The sequence below is a fragment of the Sus scrofa genome, chromosome 5, assembly GCF_054392235.1.
Source record: "Sus scrofa isolate SSC_HxYL_T2T_F1_AM1 chromosome 5, Sscrofa_HxYL_maternal_Yorkshire_Landrace_v2.0, whole genome shotgun sequence".
NCBI classification, from domain to species: Eukaryota; Metazoa; Chordata; class Mammalia; order Artiodactyla; family Suidae; genus Sus; species Sus scrofa.
The window spans coordinates 61,600,496-61,613,647 of NC_139387.1; the positions used below are offsets into that span (position 1 = coordinate 61,600,496).

The window sequence follows — 13,152 nt, forward strand, 5'->3', positions numbered from 1 at the left end:
ATCTCCTACTAATCATACTCAATGCAAATATTTGATAATGGTTTTTGTTCTTTGCATTTAATATTTTGGCATCAACCAAATTCCAGATGTATATTTGGAGACTTGCATGTTCAAAAGATGATTTTTAATGAGTAGTCAGTGTAAGATTACATCCACCCAAGTATTTCTTCTTGGTCTTTGGATATACTGTCAAAATCTGTTGAGAGAAGTAAGAGCCCAGGTGTTCTCTCAAATAGACAAGGAGAAGGGGAAATATCTGTGACCTTAGTGCAATGAAACATCTGTAATTTCATTTAAATATTTATTATTATTTTGTAATACTGTGAACAGAAAAAGGAAAAAAAAAATCTGTCTTAAAAGCCACAGTTAACATTGTATAGTAAAAGACAATTACCCACAAGATATTTTCAAACACATTCGTGGTAGAGTAACAATGACAATAACAATGGGTCTCTCAAAAGAAATACATTTTTATTTCCATAAGACTGTTGTCAATCTTTAGGTATTTATAGGAGCACAAAGGGGAAATGTAAATACCAGGAGTGAAATATGCAATAGCAGGAGAATTTCAGGACAATAATTATTGTGGTATTCCTTGAGAAGGTAAGTTTTCTATCAAATAAGTGTTTGCTGTTGATATCTACAAGAGAACAGGTTTTCTAATTGTTTTTTAATGAGCTGCCTGAATAAGGAAATATAAAGATGTGTTAAAACTTACTTTTATGAAAATGTTATAAATGTCATATTCAAACCCTCTGTGATTTTGAAAAATCAGTATTTAATCAGCATGCTATTATTCTAAGTCAAAAATTATTTTTTTCAAAGAATTTTTTTTTTTCAATTTGTTATCAGTCCTAATATGCTTTATTACAGGTAAGGTGACTTGACTTGCTCAGGATTTTCTTGGTTTCCAAACTGAAAGCCCCATCTCCTGGGAGCTGCCTCAGTCCTGGGCAAACTGAGATGGTTGGTCACCCTAGTTACAAGTCACTTATATGCATTTTGCTATCAGTACACAAAATACCAAATAAAACCAAGAATAAGACAGTCAATATGACTCATAGAATTTCAGATTCACCTTAAAGGGAACAAAATTGATTATAAGAGTATATTATTTCTACAAAGTTTATTTAAAAGAAAAGAAAGAAGGAGTTCCCGTCGTGGCGCAGCAGAAATGAATCCTACTAGAAACCATGAGGTTGTGGGTTCGATCCCTGGCCTTGCTCAGTGGGTTAAGGATCCGGCATTGCCGTGAGCTGGTGTAGGTCGCAGATGTGGCTTGGATCCCGAGTTGCTATGGCTCTGGTGTAGGCTGGAGGCAAGCTCTGATCAGACCCTAACCTGGGAACCTCCATATGCCGCAGGTACAGCCCTAAAAAGACAAAAGACCAAAAAAAAAAAAAGAAAAAAGAAAAAAAAAAGAAAAAAAGAAAAAGAAAAGAAAGAAGAAAGAAAAGTGCTGCTTAACATAGATTGTAACAATGATCAAAATTTACCTCAATCAGATACTTACTTTTGTAAAAATTCTTCATAGCCACATATACTTAGAAGGTGATCTTTAGATGATAACTGGTCATTGGTGCAAAGATGTAGAATTTCTGCGATTAGGTCTTTCACAAGATAATTAGCTGAAAACAGAGTTGAGCAATAAGTTACTAAAAGCTTATATATTCGCTGGGGAAAAGATTTTGATCACAAGAAATGATACACACATTATGAACTATTGTAACTGTCTAGCTTCATCAAGAGGAATTAAAATGAGATGCATCTCATATTAGACTGGTTGGATTGGAGATTTTTTAAAAAAAATATTGTTTGTATTTTCGTTGATCAGTCTATCTTCATGTAACCTAACAGAGCTAGGTATATTTTGTGCCTCATTCTAAAACCTTTGGGAATTGTAAATCTGTGTAAAAAATATTCTGCTGTGGTTACCCTTAGGGATTTGAGAGATGCCAGAGAGATTACACAGTGAGTGCTAAATGGCAATCCAGGCATCTAACCTAAATCTGTCATATTCAAAATTCTGTGCTCTTAATAATTCTAAGTCTTCACAGCTGATCATTCTTTTCCTGTGTAGGAATCACCCCATGTTCTGCCTGGGACAACCTTATAATATCCTTGAAGAACATGTACTCTGTCTCTCTCCACCTTTTCTGGGACTCATAGTGTCAGCATATTATAGGGTCAAGTCCTTTGTTTTCTCATATTCACATTCCATAATACCACCTCCCCCAAACTCTTATATGCATAGGCCATTTACTAGTGCTCAGAACCATGCTGAGTTATTATAATTACATTTGTCTATGAAATATTTTTCTAATTGTAAATGATAAATAGTATGGGATTCACTTATCATATGTGATAATGCCTAAAAATTATATATATATATATATATATATATACATACACATATGTATACTCAATTGCATTTGTTTGAGTTGTGTTTTATCAGCAATTAATGTGTTTATTTTGCTGTGGCTTCTTTTACTGCCACACGTTTTTGTTTGGGAAGGATTTGACACAAATTGGCTAACAAAAAGTAGTGCAATTGATATTGTTGGACTTGCCCTAGAAGAAAAAACGGAAGAATATAAGGCTGGATTTCCAAGTGTAGGATTTATGGTAGATCAAGTTGTTATCAATAAAATGGTTAAAGAAAAAAATGGTAAAGATCATCAGAAAATTAAAGATTGTGGAAATGCCTTGACATAGGAAAGAGTATCTTATACATGCTATTGCTTGGGAATGTTGACTGAAATTGTATGATTTGAAGCTAGAAGGAAATATGGCCACAGGCAAAATTAAGACTCTAAAGGCTTTGACAAGAAGGGGAGAGCATTGCCAATGTAAGATGGCAAGACAATATCTCCAGAGACACCAGTTTACTTTAGTTAATTTAACTTTTTCATTTCCAAGACTATCCCTCTGCTATTTGGGGACATGCATGCATTCATTATTTCACTACAGTCATCTTTGCAGTTTACATGAAAGAATCCATAATCCAGTTTCTAGCCGATACTCTTCTCCTGTGTTTTGGTGTACTATCTCCTACTACCTGCTTCATGTTACTCTTTGGATGTTTCATTGTAGCTTCAAATTCTGCATGTCTGTATCTGAAATTGTCATTTTTCTCCATGAAGCCAACTATTAAGTGTCTGTGAGTTAAACTTCTCATCCATATTGTAAGCCTACAAGTATTATGGCTTCTTTCAAGCAGACTTTATACTTGTGTCTTCAGTTTAGCAGCTAATATAATTATTTTCTCAATTTCTTGTAGTTAGCAACTTCATGCAGTCCTTCTCAATGTGTTGGCTATTGCCTACCACCCTGAAAAAGCTATGGCCCGTTTGAGATCATTTAATTTTCCTACTCTGCACCTTATATCTCATTTTAATGCATCTTCTTCCATCCCTTGTGCCTCTTTTGAGATAAGTATCAGTGCTTTTTGCTAAATCTTACTTGTTCACATGTGATCCTTCCAACACTGGTTTCCAGTTGCATCAGTTAAAGTTCTTATATACATATTTTAAAAAAGTCCTTTTATATACATATTTAATATCCCTGATGTTAAAGAAGCTGTTGTCTTTTCTTTAAGATGTTCTGTTTCTATTTAATCTTCCAATAAAATCACCCCTCATCCATTCTATTCCTTTAGGATTCTTCCCCCTTTCCTTCCTTTCTTCTTTCCTTCCTTCCTTCCTTCCTTCCTTTCTTCCTTCTGTCAAACTTCTTTAAAGAGTAGACAGCTTCTGGGAGTTCCCATCGTGGCGCAGCGGTTAACGAATCCGACTAGGAACCATGAGGTTGTGGGTTCGATCCCTTGCCCCTGCTCAGTGGGTTAACGATCCGGCGTTGCCGTGAGCTGTGGTGTAGGTTGCAGATGCGGCTCAGATCCCGCGTTGCTGTGGCTCTGGCGTAGGCCAGTGGCTACAGCTCCGATTAGACCCCTAGCCTGGGAACCTCCATATGCCGCGGAAGTGGCCCCCCAAAAATAGCAAAAAGACAAAAAAAAAAAAAAAAAGAGAGTAGATAGCTTCTGCAAATACTATTACTCTTCAGTCTTTTTTCAAACTGACTTCTGCTTCCACCACTTTGTAGATCACAAGTGGACTCCTAACTCAGGAGTCACTAAATCTAACTAACTCCTAACTCAGGAGTCATCTAAATCTAGAAAATAGTTGAAAGTAAAGATGCTGACACTAGAATAACTCAAGTTGGACTAAAGGACTGGGGAATCATCTTCATTGAAGTGATAGCTGAAGATTGTAAAACAGTATTCCTTATTCAAAATGCCTGCTCCTCTCAAAGGATTCTATTTTCTCACTATGGGGGAAGCAGAATTCTCTTTGGATGAAAACCTTTCACCCTTCTCCTCTTTTGTACTTATCTAGATTTCATTATTCCTTAAGTTTCCAGCAACAGCTTCTATCTTTTATTGGTCGTTCTTGAAATACTCTTCAGACTCTCGTTATTTAGAGTACATCTGTATTGCTAGTAAAACACTAATATAACGTGGTGAAAGGATCACAGTTTTGGCATAAAGATTATTTTAGAGTGAAAACATCTGAAATCTTAGCTGCACTTTTCTTATGTGACTAAAGCAGAGCTCCCCTAATACAGGTGCTATTAACTTCCTTCTGAGAGAGTTTCCTGAAAATTCCAGGAAAGACACAGACTGCCCATCCATTAGCATAAAAATATACATATGTATTTCTTTACTGAAGCTCTAAACACCTCCCCCACCACATACACACAGTCATGTTTACATTAGGATGGTATATAAACCTTTACCTCTGGGTATTTAGCAGGTGACTCATTACTAAATAACCCCTGCCTGCACTGTAAATAAACCTTATCTTTTGTCCTGTTAATCTATCTATTGTCAGTTACCTCACAGTCCTAATCCCCCTTCAAATTTAATAGGATATGCTATTCTGTATATTTTCATAAATGTATCCTTCTCCTCTACTTCTTCCTCCTTCCCCTGTAGCTCACTCCTCCTCCTCCTTATAAACACTTTTAATGTCTTTGAGGCTGCAGATATCTTCTTTACCACTGTACATCTCTAACACCTAATACAATGACCAAATCACTTTACTGAAACCTCTCATAAAAGTCAAAAATGGCCTCTAGCTTGCCAGATCTAATGAAGGAATATCTAGAGAGAGAGTGAGAGAGCTATCTTGGAAATTAAATATTGTAATATGGAAGAATAGAAGTGGTCTCCCTAGTTCATAATCATTTCCTCTTGTCCAGCAACTGAAGTCAGCATAACCCAGAGGCTAGGCCATTCTGATTGGATCAAAGTGTAGCATCATTGATCTTGGCTGTGTAGTCAGAATCCTGGTTTTAGAAATCTGGAAGTAGATCCAAAGGGAGATGGAACTTTCTTTAGGTAGCTGGCCAAATATCATTTAAGCTTGAGAGCTTGGCTTTCCATGTGTGCTGGAAAAGCTGGGGAAATGAGTCAGCAGAAAACAGGAAAAATATAAGAAGAAATTATACATAGAGGAAGAGAGGAGGTGAGAAACATATATGTATTTTAGACTGCATATTCATCAATGCTTTTATTCCCAAATCTTTGCTGAATTCCTACTCTTAAATTCTATAAGATTTTTTTTTTTTTTTCCTGCTTCAGTCAACAGGAGTTGGTTGCTGTTAGTTTCAAACCAGATGGTCCTAACTAATACTCCTGTATAACATTATTATATTTGCAATCATCTGTATTAACTTGAAGCCTTGGCTAGAGTAAGAATGAAAAAGAGCCAAATATAGTAATAATAATAGTGATGATGATGAAAAGATTTACTGGGTCATTATATGTTAAGAAACAACAGTTGATATTTATGTAACAGGGGATAACAAATCTGACTCTATATTGGATCTGCTTTAACCTTCTACTTTAACCTTTAATCTTTGTATTCTGTTGTTTTTGCTGAAAGTTAACTACTAAAAGCATGTTGCCTGTAGTTTAAAGTATACATAATGGCCCTTATTCAGGAACCCTGCCTCCCATGCCTGAGCGTAAGCTAAAATACTTTTATTTAGCTCACAGGAAACATCTTGACCCGGCCCACCAATGAATGGCTATAGTCAAGAAGTTAACACATACGTTCCAGAGTGTGGGAGGAAGCAGGAAATATTTCCAACAGCTTATGCCTCTTTTACTTTACCTCCTCACCCACCCTCATCTTTGCTCTATGAAAGAAACTAGCATCCAAACCCAGGCAAGATGGATCTTTGGGACACGAGTCTACCATTTTGGTTTGCTGGCTCTCTGAGGAAAGTCACTATTTCTTGCCCCAACACCTCTTCTCTTGATTTATTGGTCTGTCCTGTGGAAGCCATTTGAGCTTGGGCTTGGTAACATGTAGAAACTTATTTAATAGCAACTAATTTTGTTAGAAAAACTATATTATTTTGTGAAATAGTTGACTATAACAGTCAAATATTAAACAACTTTAAATAGAGTCTAAAACATTGCAGAAATAAGAATCATCTGGTGAGTTTGATAAATTATGGATACCTGGGACCCATCCCCTGAGAATCTGATTCAATATATCTGCTAACTAAGGTGGTCGGGACAGGGCTGTTATAGTTCTTATTATGGAGATGGACTGCATATCACTAGTCTATCTGCCAATTTATTTACATTTGAATAAAATAGTTCTTTATAAAGAATATGAACAGCCATTTTCCCCTACATAGTCTTTAGAATCTTTTTAAAATTTAGCTTTTATTTTTAATATGCTAAAAATTTGCTATATACTTGATATTTCACAGCAAGAAAATAAGGTGTCCTGGGGTGAGCTATGAAGAGAGTTCTTAAAACACAATAGCTAAACAAATGTTAAAGGATTTCTAGCTGTTTTCCTCTTACTTCACTTTAGGGCAAAATACTAGCTAATAATGCTTCTTTTAATGATTTCAGTCTATGGGCTCAAGGCTAGGTTGCCTATACCAACTTTATGTAGATTCTTATACTTACTTGTAAGGTTGCTTACCATATGGCATAAAATGAAGTTGTTGTGTTGAGTTATCAGTAAAAATACTTATATTAAATTTAGTATTAGGAAAGAGCCTATATGGAAATGCTGTAGTCGTGCTCCAGATCTTCCCCGAATTGGAGTTAATGTCATCTGCATGATAGGTTTCTCTTATTCTGAAAAATAAGTATGCAGAAATACGTAGGACAAGATTATAAGAAACTTCATGCAGGGTTTTGCTATGGAAGATTTAAAATATGAAAATAACCAGCCACTGATTTGTGATCCTGGTTATACAAACTTGTGATACTGGTTACACTGTTAGCTTAGACTAGACTGGTAAAGATTATAACTAACCCTAAACAACTATAAAAGCCAAACTTTAAGTTTTTCCAGGGGCACCTCATATGAAGTATTAAGAATGCATTGTCATTCATGAAACATGAAAGTTCACTCTGAACAATGATTGCTTCTTCATTGGCTTTGCCTTTGAAGCCTGAACTCCTCTTGGTTTTGGTTCTTACCTTTCTCAAGCCTTTCTCAAGTTCATTTTCATTTACAGACTTTGATGAATAAATTCTTGTGTTTGTGTCAGATTGGTAAATACCATTAATTCTTGGCTGTCTGTTTTTCTTTAAATTTGGGGTTTTACACAAATATTTGTATTTTAAGTAAATAATTGAGCCCAGACGTCATTGGTATCTTCTGAACAATTACTTATTACAACAGAGTCATAAAATTGTAAAATAGTTTATCTTTGGAGCCAGAAGCCTTAAATTTGAGTCTTGCCTCTTTTTTTCAGTAGTTTTATGGTCAAATTATTTGACCAGTTTCTTTGTTTGCATAAGTGAGGATATTTATATCTACCTCAAAATTGTAAGGATAACTTGATCCCCTTGCTGTACAGTGGGAAAATTAAAAAAAAAGTGTAAATAAATAAATACATAAAAATAAATTAAAAAAAATAAAAAATAATTTATTTTGAAGATTAAAAGAGAAAAGGCACATAAAAATGACTTTTGAAGAGTGTAAAACAATATATCCATACAGTGTACCAGAATTATCATTATAAATCATTATAACTTTATTCCTGTGGATCCATATTTTATGCCCACATGTAGAATATGATGTAAAGTTATTTGTAACTAAATTTTTTTTTGTCTTTTGTCTTTTTAGGGCCACACTGTGGCATATGGAGGTTCTCAGGCTAGGGGTCGAATCAGAGCTGTAGGCGCCGACCCACACAATAGTCACAGCAATGTCAGATCCAAGCCGTGTCTGTGACCTACACCATAGTTCATGGCAGCGCTGGATCCTTAACCTACTGAGCAAGGCCAGGGATCAAACCTTTGTCCTCATGGATGCTAGTCAGATTCATTTCCACTGAGCCACGACAGGAACTCCTGTAACTAAATATTTTAAATGCTTTCGATGATGAATGTCAAATCTTGGTTCTTTTTCTCTTCTTTTGTTAATTTTGCAGCCCTCTAAGTTTTGTAGTGCTCCTCCTGAATGGAAACTTATGCATTCTATGTAGTGAATCATATATAATCATACCCTGGGCATTCATTCTACTATTTGTGCAGCATAAAGTGGTGCTAAGCCCACTGAGGTAGTTCTACTTCTTTGCCCTTAAATTCTACCAGAACAGTCCCTCCTTGATGGGCCTGACAGATGTGAAAGTGAATATTCATCTAATGGACTTGGCATGCATTGGAATCATCTGTTTTCTGGATCCTGTCCCCATAATTTTTAATTCATTAGACATGTGGAGGATCTCCCCACAACTTTTTTCTCAGAGCAGTTGCTGCTCCAGAACTGCAGTTTGAGAACCACTGTTTGGGATGATGCTGTGGGCTACACTTCCTTGTTATACCCTTCAGCAAAGGGTTTGAACTCCATTTCTACCTTGAGGAGCTTGATGATCTAGCATTCAACCATATGACAGATACTACTCATTGCATACATGATTAAACCTTCTATCATTTGGGGGAATTAAATTTAAAATGAAAAGTCATTTCTCATTCTAGCCTAAACTGTCACTGGGCATCTACTGTGGGCCAAAAACTTTTCTCACATGCTATGACATTTTAGTATATTTTTCATAAAAACAGGGCACATTTCTTGAAAGATGTGGTTTAGTATATCACAAGAAACCAAATCTGACAAATTAGAGAGCCTCTTTAAGAGTGTTAATAAGGGAGTTCCCTTGTGGCTTAGCAGATTAAGGATCTGGCATTGTCACTGCTGTGACACAGGTTCAATCCCTGGCCTGGGAACATCTGCATGCTGCAGGTGTGCTAAAAAAAAAAAAAGTATTAGTAAGAATTCTAATAACATATTTAGGCATGGTTATTTAAATACTGGAAAAAACACAAATGAAACTGGATATGTAAATCCATTCTATCATGACGATACAGAAATTTTGGAGACCCTCTTAAGAAAGTCTATTCAGCAAGCATTGCTGGGAAACCTGAACAGCTGCATGCAAAGCAATGAAATTAGAACACACCCTCACACCATGCACAAAAATAAACTCCAAATGGCTGAAAGACTTACATATACGACAGGACCCCATCAAACTCCTAGAAGAAAACATAGGCAAAACACTCACTGACACCACCATCATGAATATTTTTTCAGGTCAGTCTCCCAAAGCAATAGAAATTAGAGCAAAAATAAACCCATGGGACCTAATCAAACTGAAAAACTTTTGCACAGCAAAGAAAACCCAAAAGAAAACAAAAAGACAACTTACAGAATGGGAGAAAATAGTTTCAACTGATGCAACTGACAAGGGCTTAATCTCTAGAATATATAAGCAACTAATACAACCCAACAGCAAAAAAGCCAATCAATCAATGGAAAAATGGGCAAAAGACCTGAATAGACTGTTCTCCAAGGAAGATATACAGATGGCCAGCAAACACATGAAAAAATGCTCAACATTGCTGATCATAAGAGAAATGCAAATCAAAACTACCATGAGATACCACCTCACACCAGTCAGAATGGCCATCATTAATAAATCCACAAAGAACAAGTGCTGGAGGGGCTGTGGAGAAAAGGGAACCCTCCTGCACTGTTGGTGGGAATGTAAACTGGTACAGCCACTATGGAGAACAGTTTGGAGATACCTTAGAAATCTATACATAGAACTTCCATATGACCCCGCAGTCCCACTCTTGGGCATATATCTGGACAAAGCTCTACGTAAAAGAGACACATGCACCCACATGTTCATTGCAGCACTATTCACAATAGTCAGGACATGGAAACAACCCAAATGTCCATCGACAGATGATTAGATTAGGAAGATGTGATATATATACACAATGGAATACTACTCAGCCATAAAAAAAGAACGACATAATGCCATTTGCAGCAACATGGATGGAACTAGAGAATCTCATACTGAGTGAAATGAGCCAGAAAGACAAAGACAAATACCATATGACATCACTTATAACTGGAATCTAATATCCAGCACAAATGAACATCTCCACAGAAAAGAAAATCATGGACTTGGAAAATAGACTTGTGGCTGCCCAATGGGAGAGGGAGGGAGTGGGAGGGATCGGGAGCTTGGGGTTATCTGACACAACTTAGAATAGATTTACAAGGAGATCCTGCTGAGTAGCATTGAGAACTATGTCTAGATACTCATGTTGCAACAGAAGAAAGGGTGGGGAAAAAAAATGTAATGTATACATGTAAGGATAACTTGATCCCCTTGCTGTACAGTGGGAAAAAAAGAAAAGAAAAACTTGGTTTTCACATTTAGGTGGGTCTTCATTGGAATTAAGAGCTTTGAATAGTACCTAGCACATAGGTATTCAGAAAAAATGTGTTGAGTGAATAGTGTGTTGTGTACAAAATAATTATGAGTATATAATTTAATTATTTTTATATAAGATTTGTCAGTAAAAATTATTGAAAACAAAAAAGAAATGTGTAAATATAACCTCTATCTTTTTACAACTTTTTAATTTTTATTTATTTTTTTCCTTTTTATGGCCACATCTGGGGTATATGGAGGTTCCCAAGCTAAGGGTCCAAATCAGAGCTTCAGCTACCAACCTATGGCACAGCCACAGCAATGCTGGATCTGAGTTGCATCTGTGAATTACAGCTTGAGGCAATGCCAGATCCTTAACTCATCACTGAGCCAGGGATTGAACCTTCATCCTCACTGACACTATGTTGGATTCTTAACCCACTGAGCCACAATAGGCACTCTTCTTCTTACAGCGTTTAAGTAAAATATTATTTGTTTGTCCTTTTAGCTCTCATGTTACTTTATATTTATTTATTTGGCTGTGGCATGCAGTGGCTTAATGTTGGGTCTCAGTTCTCAGACCTGAGATGGAACCAGGGCCACAACAGGTGAAAGCACCAAGTCCTAACCATTAGACCACCAGGGACCTCCCTCTCATTGTTCCTTTAGAAGAAAGCATTGAGAAAATTTTCATTTAAGAATTTTAAAAATGTACCATGAGCTACAAACCATCACAAAAAATATTTTCATGACATTATTGCATCCACAAGATTTCATCAAAAAATATTCTGTTGAAAAAAAAGTGATAGAAGGGACTAATAATAAGTGTTTTTCAATAGCACTGTACCATGTGGTGCCTTGTGATATTAAAAGAGCTATATTTCTCATACTCAGAGGGTAGAAATTACTACATCTTAGATTACAACTGTCAAGTTCCTGGCAATGCTTTTCAGGTTGTTACAGTGGGTAGCTCATTCCTGAAAGAATCAATATTGATATCTTTAAAAATCCTAATTTAAGGAGTCTAAAGTGCCATTTAGAATGTTCTTTTGTGAACTAGAGCAAGAAATTAATTAAAGATTAAATATGTTCATGGACTGGAAATGCTTTGTTTTGCATTTTTGTATGTGTGCTTTTCAATTCTTCCAGTATGCTGACAAGACTTTTTAAGGCAGGACTTTGCTTTTCTGTTTGCTTGCTTCTACATTTGATTATCTCTCATGCATATACTAGTTACTAGGCATTCACATAGCCTTTAAGTTAATGATTAAATAAATGATTCAAACTTTTAATCCCAAATGATCATTTAGTAGGCAGCTGCTATAGTTGATAAATAAGCTAAAGTTTACATATATATATATATATTTATTTATTATATTTAAAACAGCCAAAAAAGGATAAAAATAAAGATAAGCAAAATGTAAATGCATTAATTTTTCCAAACATTCAGAAACCTTAGCAATAGAAGAGATGGCATTATATCAGTTTTAGTTGATAAAGAGAAACTGGCCTTTAAAAAAAGGCATCTACTCTTATAATTTATTTTTTTTAATTAGCAAAAGGGATCTTTGATTTTTTTTTTTTCAAATATCCTCTAGTGATCAAATTTGTTTTCCAGTGGACATTCATGCATTTGGTTGATATTCTGGCAGCCCATTCAAGATAAGATTGAGTTATTAAGCAGAAGCCATTCTCATCATTCTGAATAATATATCCCAGGTAAGCAGGGTAAATCTACGCCAATTTGAGACAGAGCCAAAGGAACCAGTTACTTATGTGCCAAGAAATGAGAAATTAATTCATTGCAAACTAAGCTATCCACAAACAGCAAAAGCAAGCCTGAAATTATAAAACATTCATCTTTAGCCAAACTTTCAGGGGAAAAATTTGATGATAAACAGCAAAAACCATACCATAGTAATGAACTAATTTGTCATAAATTTATATTTTTAACTCTTGGTCATAAATTTATATTTTTAACTATGTTTAAAGATTATGGAGCTTTAATATTTTATATGTGGGATAAATCAGTTAAGGGATGTTAAAATAGACAAATTTATGCAGATATAGAAATTTCAAAGTTTAGTGAAACAGCAGCACTCACTTTTTTACTTTGTCGCAAAAGGAAGCCAGACTCATATTACTGCCTTGAGGTACTTCAACCAGCTGAATGGTACAACCTGTCGGCTTAAAATAAAAACTGTTTAATTAATATAGTTTTGTATAGAAAAAAAGATTAATACAATTCTACAACTTTTTTGTTTTAAAAAGCCATTCTTTTTTATTTTTAATTTTCATTTTAAACATTTTAATGAGGTAGTACATATAGAAAAATGCATAAATCTTAGATATGTAGTTTGAATGTTGAGGACTCTATACAACTAT

At 35.3% G+C, this 13,152-nt stretch overlaps 2 protein-coding genes across 17 annotated transcripts in view; one reads left to right on the forward strand and one right to left on the reverse strand.

The window, feature by feature from the left end:
- Positions 1–13,152, reverse strand: part of PIK3C2G (phosphatidylinositol-4-phosphate 3-kinase catalytic subunit type 2 gamma) — a 518,046-nt gene that overhangs the window by 318,517 nt on the left and 186,377 nt on the right. For 10 of the 14 annotated variants that reach the window (XR_014803777.1, XR_014803778.1, XR_014803776.1 and 7 more), the window contains 3 exons: positions 12,872–12,954; positions 7,008–7,165; positions 1,514–1,628 (listed from right to left, as the gene is read on the reverse strand). Coding sequence is in view for 9 of the 14 variants with exons in the window: in XM_084956629.1 (XP_084812755.1) it covers positions 1,514–1,628; positions 7,008–7,165; positions 12,872–12,954 (356 nt within the window). In the remaining 5 variants the exon portion in view is untranslated. Of the gene's footprint in view, positions 1–1,513; positions 1,629–7,007; positions 7,166–12,871; positions 12,968–13,152 lie in introns of all 14 variants that reach the window. The other 4 variants (XR_014803780.1, XM_084956632.1, XM_084956631.1 and 1 more) reach the window with 2 other exon arrangements.
- The window catches only part of RERGL (RERG like), a 260,323-nt gene that overhangs the window by 91,467 nt on the left and 155,704 nt on the right, over positions 1–13,152 (forward strand). The gene's annotated exons all lie outside the window — the stretch shown is intronic.